Source organism: Branchiostoma floridae, chromosome 19 (genome assembly GCF_000003815.2).
Source record: "Branchiostoma floridae strain S238N-H82 chromosome 19, Bfl_VNyyK, whole genome shotgun sequence".
NCBI classification, from domain to species: domain Eukaryota; kingdom Metazoa; phylum Chordata; class Leptocardii; order Amphioxiformes; family Branchiostomatidae; genus Branchiostoma; species Branchiostoma floridae.
In genome coordinates, this window is record NC_049997.1 from 4,730,715 (window position 1) to 4,739,030 (window position 8,316).

An 8,316-nucleotide genomic window follows, 5' to 3' on the forward strand; every position below is an offset into this window, starting at 1 on the left:
GTGTTCTAATGTAAACACGACCCAGGTTATAAAGAATTTTACACGCGAAAACAACACGGCTTTTGAACTGCACAACGAGACGAGAAAATTGCGGCACGCAAACAGTACAGATTATAAAAGTCAGGTAAGATATTTGAGTTTTAACGTTCTCTCTTTTTCCGTACTCTCTTTTGTTACAGTCTTTTAACCCTATCCATACAGGGCAATTTTTTTCATGAATTTTGACCAATTACGTCATCACATTAGCATAATTTATGAACTTCTAATTATAAATTCCACACTTATATATTAGATATGTTAGATATTGAAAGTGGAAATTAGTGACTTTTGTACAATATGCCTTTCACGTAATGTTTTTTTTTGTGGTTATTTTGTGGGTTTTTTTCCTACAGTTCAACAAAGTACATGTCTCAATGCGCTATTCGTAATTGTAAGATTGTTTAGTCCAAGTCGGTTAAGGTGGCATAACACATTATCAATCCGCCATACCCGTACTCATTGGTAGTTCAGGTTAAAAGAAGGGTTACTCATAATAGTTGCAAAATACCGTATATAATGATATGATGTGACAATATTTTAAATTTAACCAATTTCCTTTCTTTTTCTTCAGGGCAAGTTTTCCTGGGACCCCATCACACAAGGCCGCATCATCGGTGCCTACTCGTACGGCCATGTCTTCAGTCAGGTGATGGGAGGGTTCCTGGAGGCCAGGTTTGGTGGGAAGAAAGTTCTCGGCCTGAGCATCCTGCTCTCCTCCGTTCTGACTCTGCTGACACCCGCGGCTGCTGTCGCTGGAGAATGGTGGCTGTTTGTAGTTCGAGTGGCGGTCGGATTTGTGCAGGTAAAACTTAATAAAAGAATGTAGTTACTTCGTCCTAAAGTAATGCAACATCGACGTCAGTTCCATCGTCATTTGGAACAGAAAACTTAACTTAACAGATTTGAAGATCAGTAAGATACCATTGTTAGTCAAATGTTTAATAGAATAACGGAAAATCCCTATTCAGACTGTTTTAGCCCCAAAATGCATTATTGCGTCCTAATTACGTCAAAATTACGCTCTAAAGATACCAAATTTAAAGAGAATATACTATTTCATCTATAATTTAGTGCATCACCGTGTTGTGAGTCAATACTCTTCTAACTCAACATTTGTCCAAATCGACCGCTTTTGCCCGGTCCCCCGGGTGGTTGTCTTGGGCAGGTTTAACTGTACGTTCTTCTTCATCATCACCCTACATTCTTCTTATAATCAGGGCGTGACATACCCGAGTATCTTTGGCATCTTGTCCAGATGGGCGCCGCCTTCGGAGAGAGGTCGTCTTCTTACAATTGTCACTACCGGTAAGTCACCACACACAGACAAGAACTTAAAATTGGTTCATGCTTGCTTGCGCCCGTGTAAGTGTGTATAGTGATAGTCAAATGTTTAATAGAATAACGGAAATGCCCTTTTCAGACTGTTTTAGCCCAAAAACGCATTATTGCGTTCATGCATGTACGATTATATAATATATTATGTTTGCTTGCGTGTTTATGTGTATTCAAGTTGTGCGTGTATGTGCATATCATCTAACGTATGAGAGAAAAGAAAGTATTGAATAATGAATAAATGTGTACATACATCGCTAAACGATACTCAACAAGAGAATAGAAATGTACCTTTTATATACAGTCAACCCTGCCCAAGACGACCACACGGGGGACCGGACAAAAGCGGTCGATTTGGACAGGTGGTCGCTGAGAAGAGTATCGACTCAAAACATGCCAGATGCGTAGTATAAATGGTTTCCATTGTGTTTAATGGCAAATAGCAAGCACACGCACGCAAAGAAGTAAGTAAGCGAGGTAAAAACGCAAAAACGTAACTCGTAAGTAATAATCATCAGTAGGCCTGGTGAATTTTAATACAGTAAATAAACAGAAATTGGACAAATTGGATCAGGACGTTCCTACCTGCGCCAGGTCTCTGACTCTACATAAGTCAAGGAGGTTGGACCATTGGTTGGACAAAAGCACGCACACAGATCTTTCTTAAAAAGGAATGAGCTACACAGATCTTTCCTAAAAAGGGAATGAGGCCTAGACTATATACGTTTCAGCATGCGTTCACTTTATAATGATAAAGATTTAAAAACTTCTAAAATAACTAAATTCGGATTTTCTTACAACGAAATGTCTTCCCATATTACAGTAGACTGCCCCATTGACCGCCGCCATCTTTATTCTAAACATAACATCGTAATGGCACGCAAACTGGCCGATTTCGGCTCAAAATCGCGATAGTTATCATCAAAAATCGATGAAAACCGGTCGTTATGGGTCCCAATTTTGGCCGGTCGCGGTCGCGTTGGCCAGGTGGTCGTTGAGAAAAGGTCGTTAAATGCTTACGTCAATGGGAAAAAAAATCGGGACCGAGAAAAAGCGGTCGAAATGGCCAGGTGGTCGCTGAGAGGAGGTGGTCGCTCGGGCAGGTTTGACTGTATAGGATAGCTACACTAGAGGCAATTATATAAATTACAGAAATATTTTGTTCGTTACCATAGGCGAAACCTTGGGAGTCTTTGTGGGGTTTACATTGACAGCACGTCTCATCACACTGTTTGGGTGGGCTGTGACCCTGTACATAACAGGTGAGTCGGCATCGTTTTTGAAGTGTGTCGCTTTATTTACCTTTTACCTTGTAAAAAAATGATAAATGCATCTCTTATGCTCCTCCACATCATAATCAGTATCATCTTCTCCAGCAGCAACAATTTGAGATAAGTATCAGATCGTCTTAAGTTACATTTCAGATCTTGCAGAAGCTGTAGCCAATGCAATACATTAGTATTTCATGACAGCGTGCGAGGAGAGTTAGGAACTTTTCCCATTATGATACCTGCTAGAATTCAGCTCATTAAATACTGGCACCGTTTGGTAAACTTACCTGAGGACTCTCTGCTTCGCGATGCATACAACACTGTACTTACTGATAATCAAGACTGGATTAATCATGTTAAAGGCATTCTCTGTTACCATGGCTGTGGACACATATGGATGAAACCTGAGGCTTATAATGTAGATTATATTGTCAACCAACTACGCCTCCGGCTACAAGATACATATATACCGAAGTGGTTTAATTCTATTGAAAACAATTCAAAACTGCACATGTCTTTTAGCAAGTCAAAACAATGTTATGAACAAGAAACATACCTTAAAAATATAAATAATTTTGAAATTCGAAAAGCGATTACCCAGTCAAGAATCAGTAGCCATAAATTGATAATTGAAGCAGGCAGATTCTACAATTCAGTCCCTGACCAAAGGTTCTGCCCGTTCTGTCCAAAGTATATTGAAGATGGATTTCAATTTTTAATGGAATGTTCTAGATACGCTATTTTACGTAATAAGCTATTCACATTTCTCGAATCCAGTACAGCAGATTTCAAGAGACTCGATGCTACAGACAGATTTGTATATATCTTTAGATGCCACAATTCCCATAATGCAAAGATAGGCAAATATATCAAAGACTGCTTTGCTATTAGAAAGAGTAATGAAACTCATGATTAGCCCAACTCGATTGTAACACTTTAACAAAGACTTGTGTTAGCCCTTCTTGTTATATCTTATTCTATACACCTATTTTGTACTTTGTGTGACAGTCGTTGCCATACCTTGTACCATGTACAAATGTCGAGCAATAAAGTTCATCATATAATCTATTACCTTTATCATCATCATCATCATTAGCATAATCAGCATTAGCGTCAGCAACATGTGGGACCGCGTAGCGCAGCGGGACCGTGTTCGGCCCGTGACACATCGTGCACACCGCACCATAGCACGTTAAAGAACCTCCACACGTGGGGTGGTGCGGTGACTTAAGGTGCGCTCCCACCGCACTTGTGTCAAGCTTGCGTCACTGCGGGGTTCGTTCACTGCGTCACTGTTTTGTTTTCTCTGCGATTGTTTATGATTTAGATATTATAAAACGTAATACGTCAAAGTATGACTTAGAAGACGAAAAATACACAAAAAGAAAGACGATTCGATCTTTATCACTGAAGTTAGTTGAGTATCTTTCGAACCCCTCAGTGACGCAAGCGTGACGCAAGTGCGGTGGGAGTGCACCTTTACCATGCTGCGTTCACTTCATACCAATTTACAATACTCAAGCATATAGCTTGTGATTTGATATAATTAACATAATTTGGTGCTCTTAGTTCTCCACCGTTTCTGCATTCTACTTGTAGGTGTAGCTGGCCTGGTGTTTTGCTGTATCTGGTGTCTCCTGGCGTTTGACTCCCCTTCAGTACATCCAAGGATATCTGAAGTTGAAAGGAAATATATTGAGTCCAATTTAGAGACAACGACAAAGGTAATGTGTGGTTAGCCGGTTCTTACCTACTCACAGCACCGGCTCGAAGACGTATTCCTTCAACAAAAAAATTGTATTTTTTGTGGGCGCGTATTTGTGTATGTGTATGTATGTAATAATAACTATGTATGTATTTATGTGTATGTGTGTGTGTGTGTGTATGTGTGTGTGTGTGTGTGTGTGCGCGCGCGCGTGTGTGTGTGTGTGTGTGTGTGTGTCAGTGTGTACACATGTGCTAGGTGCCTTTGGATTTGTGTATATCAACATACAATTGGCCTTACGGTCGCTTTTTATAGAGAATACATAGCGTGTACATGTATGTCTTTGTTTAAAAGTAGAACTAGTAGTCATTGGTATGAACATTTACTACCCACTTTTTAAATATGCTAACACTTGTTTGATATTGCGTTCTGTATTAATTTTCATTCATAGAGAAGAGAGATCCCTTGGTTCAAAATGCTCACATCGCCACACTTATGGGTACTGATCTACATCCACTGTACTGACGGTTGGGGATTTTACATGATGTTAACCTGCCTGCCGTTGTACATGGATACAATACTCAACTTTAACCTTGATGCGGTGAGTAAACTGTACGGAATTAGCATTTACCAATGACAATGTATGCCTGAAATGGTTGATTTTAACATTTGGTGCTTGGATGCAACGATTATCATATGTACCGCGTAGCTCAGTGACAGTGTGTTCGACTCGGAACCGAGAGGTTGCGGGTTCGAATCCGGCTGCCGTAATACCGATCTTGCATTGTGCCCTTGGGAAAGGCACTTTACACGGCTTTCCTCACTTAACTCAGGTGAAAATGAGTACCTAGCTTCGGCTAGGGCCGTCCCTCGGACGTTAAGTGTAGATGACGACTTTGCATTGCAAGCGTGGAATGGCTTACTATGATTTAAATGACAGAGTTTTTTACTTACGTACAGAATGGAGCTTTGTCCGCTATGCCATACCTGACTCTCATGGCATCAAGGATACTGTCTACTGTTATCATCGATGCCATCATGAAACTATCGAGTTTTAAGAAGGTCAACATTAGAAAGACCTCCTTACTAGGTAAGAAATCATTTTTGATCTCTCTTTCAAGATCAAATCCAAAAGTTATCTTACAACACTTTAAAAGTTAGAAGGTCATTGACAAAGGCCTGGAATTTGGACGATAACGCTTTATCACTGCATCCTATTGAAATACTGTTATGTCTTTTTTTATTACAAAGATCTTTTAAACTCCAAAGTACTCATGTGAAGCTAAAGGAATTATAAATGATGTGTCAAATGAAAAAGGCCACTAACTTGTAAACAATCATGGCCTTGACCATTTTCTTGATATGCCAAACAAAGCTGTTTTGTTTATGTGTCAGGTACCTCGACCTTTGACTTATTACCCACAATCCCTGTCCTTGCAAATTCGTCCTCGGATGTTTGAGAAAACTGAATTAACTTGATTTTCTTTTCTTTTTTCAAATGAACGACGTATGTCTTTGAAAAAAGTCAAGGAATAAGTTGAGTGCTTACAAAACGACATTCGCCATTTTGCAGCTTTAGCTGGCGTTGGTGCCTGCCTTGTTGCTGTTGGCCACGTGAGATGTGACTCCACAGCAGCCATCGCCATGTTGTGTCTGGCCACGGTCATGCAAGGTGTGATGGTTCCTGGGTTTTACCCGAGCTACACGGAACTCACACTGGGGTACTCCGGAGTAGCGTTTGGAATCAGCAACGCAGTAGCAAACTGCGCAGGATTCATTGTGCCTATGACGGTGGGAATTATCACAGATGAAAACGTAAGTACCGGCGAAAGCGCACCATGACTGAATTTTGAATTATTTCTTACATCTTCAAAAAATCAATTCAATAAAAAACTAGAGCTCGGCGACCTCATACCTCAGAGCATTTAGAGCTTTTGTTAATTTCATGCAAATGACTTAACATTAACATGATTTATGCATGGTGTTGTTCATCATTGAATAACATACAGTACACATGTCACAAGTGAAATTCCCAATTCAGATCATTAATCATTAAGTTTTTTTGCAATTTTTGCATAAATTATGCAAATAAGTTCCTCATTTGCATATTTCATATCTGCATATGTTCCACCGATTACAATTAACAAGTGTTACATTTATCGAAGTCCAGTTATTGCAAACAATGGAATTATACAATTTCCTCATTAATTATGCAAATTATGTCCTCATTTCATAAAATGCACATCTTTGCCCAAACTACCTGCATACCTAAAATGCAGGCAATCCGTCCTTCCTTTCTGCAGTTATCCTCTTTGGAGTGTCTTGACAAAAACGCCCCTGCAGTTCCACAATTAAATGTTGGGGGACTAAAACTTACCCCACTGTGTCATAACGCTAAAAGCTATCTACCACCTAAATGTCTCGACCATATCACGTCCGGGACAAGATATACATCGAAAAACGGCTATGATAGAATATTCTCATTAATTATGCAAATGTATTCCTAATTTGCATAAGTATTTTATCTTGTACAACATTGCCTAAGGTACCTACATACCAAAAATCATGCAAATCCGTTGTTTCCTTCTTGAGTTATCTTCGTCAGAAGTTTTTGACAAAAATGCCCCTGCTATCCCAAAACTAGACGCTAGGGGGCCCAAACTTATGTTATTTCTTTCTGAGCACAAGAGCTATCTAACATCCAAAAATCGTGACCATAGCATGTTCAGAACACCGAGATAGCAAACCCGGAAGTTGCGCTGCAGTACCAAGGAAAGCCGCTAGGGGGCCCAACATCTAATCATTTCTAGCTTTTATCACACACAACCAACACACCAAGTATGAAAACAATTCACTCTGCCGTTCTTGAGTTATCTTGTTTACACACAGACACACACAGACACAGACACACAGGCAAACGCAGGGTAAAATATAACCTCCATGACATTTCATGGAGGTAAATATCATACAGTAAAGACTTAAAACGTGTGTCAAAGAATATTTGCATAGACATGTGTATTGTTATAGATATTTAATTTTAGCCTTTGCAATAACCTTAAAAAAGGTCAGAAGTCATTTTTATACCCACATATTTGCATAAATAGCGCTGCACATAAGGAATATGCTAGGTAGTTTTTAACGTTATCCCAATTTTAGCCTTGAGTTGCTTATACTCCAAAATATGCATTATCTTATTCTTCTGCGGACAGCAAACAGTAGCAGCCTGGCAGAAAGTCTTCTACATCGGCGCCGCCATTTCCGTTTCCGGTTCCATCATGGCTCTTCTGTTCCTCCGGACTGATCCGGTTTCCTGGGCGCGAGACCCGGATGAGGCACAGGTCCCGGATGAAGCACAGGACCCGGATGAAGACAAACTGCTGCAGCCAGCACGGGACAAGTTAATACGTGTATTTGAGGATGGCGAGAAAGAAGGCTCTTGTCCGGAGATAGTTTACGAGACATCAGTGTGAAGTAAAACTGCATTTATTGATAATATATTGTTATTATGTATTGTCCGCAATACGTTTGCCACCATAGTGGTGACCAAATTGCATTTAGATTTTCATCAATTAAGTAGACATTTCCGACATTCCAATCTCACAATGTATGATTTTAGGTGTCAATTGAAATATCACACAACAACACGATGCATAGGAGGGACAACTAAAAGTTTAAGTAGATAATCAAAAGGTGTAAATAGGTACTTAAAGTAAAATTATAAGTTGGAGCTTGGTCGTGACTCCTAGCTTTCAATTGTCTGAAAATTGCCTATATTGGCTCTCCATGTATTCGCTTACTGCCCCTAATGATACAATATATGAAAGATGCAGAGTAGTGTTACATAATTTTTTTTTCATATCCGACCAACGTTTAGCTAGTAACCGTGAGCACCAGGGTCTCATATCCATGTGTGTGTGTGTTTGTGTGTGTGTGTATGTGGTGTTCAGTACCAAGGACAGCTCGGTTTTA

At 39.9% G+C, this 8,316-nt stretch overlaps 1 protein-coding gene across 1 annotated transcript in view; it reads left to right on the plus strand.

The window, feature by feature from the left end:
- The window catches only part of LOC118407095 (sialin-like), an 11,490-nt gene extending 3,550 nt beyond the window's left edge, over positions 1-7,940 (plus strand). The window contains exons 2-10 of the mRNA XM_035807515.1: positions 26-124; positions 611-841; positions 1,257-1,344; positions 2,547-2,633; positions 4,242-4,366; positions 4,799-4,948; positions 5,308-5,437; positions 5,921-6,162; positions 7,557-7,940. Of these exons, the coding sequence (XP_035663408.1) occupies positions 26-124; positions 611-841; positions 1,257-1,344; positions 2,547-2,633; positions 4,242-4,366; positions 4,799-4,948; positions 5,308-5,437; positions 5,921-6,162; positions 7,557-7,817 (1,413 nt within the window). The 3' untranslated portion in view covers positions 7,818-7,940. The remainder of the gene's footprint in view (positions 1-25; positions 125-610; positions 842-1,256; positions 1,345-2,546; positions 2,634-4,241; positions 4,367-4,798; positions 4,949-5,307; positions 5,438-5,920; positions 6,163-7,556) is intronic.
- The last annotated feature ends 376 nt before the right edge of the window (positions 7,941-8,316 follow it).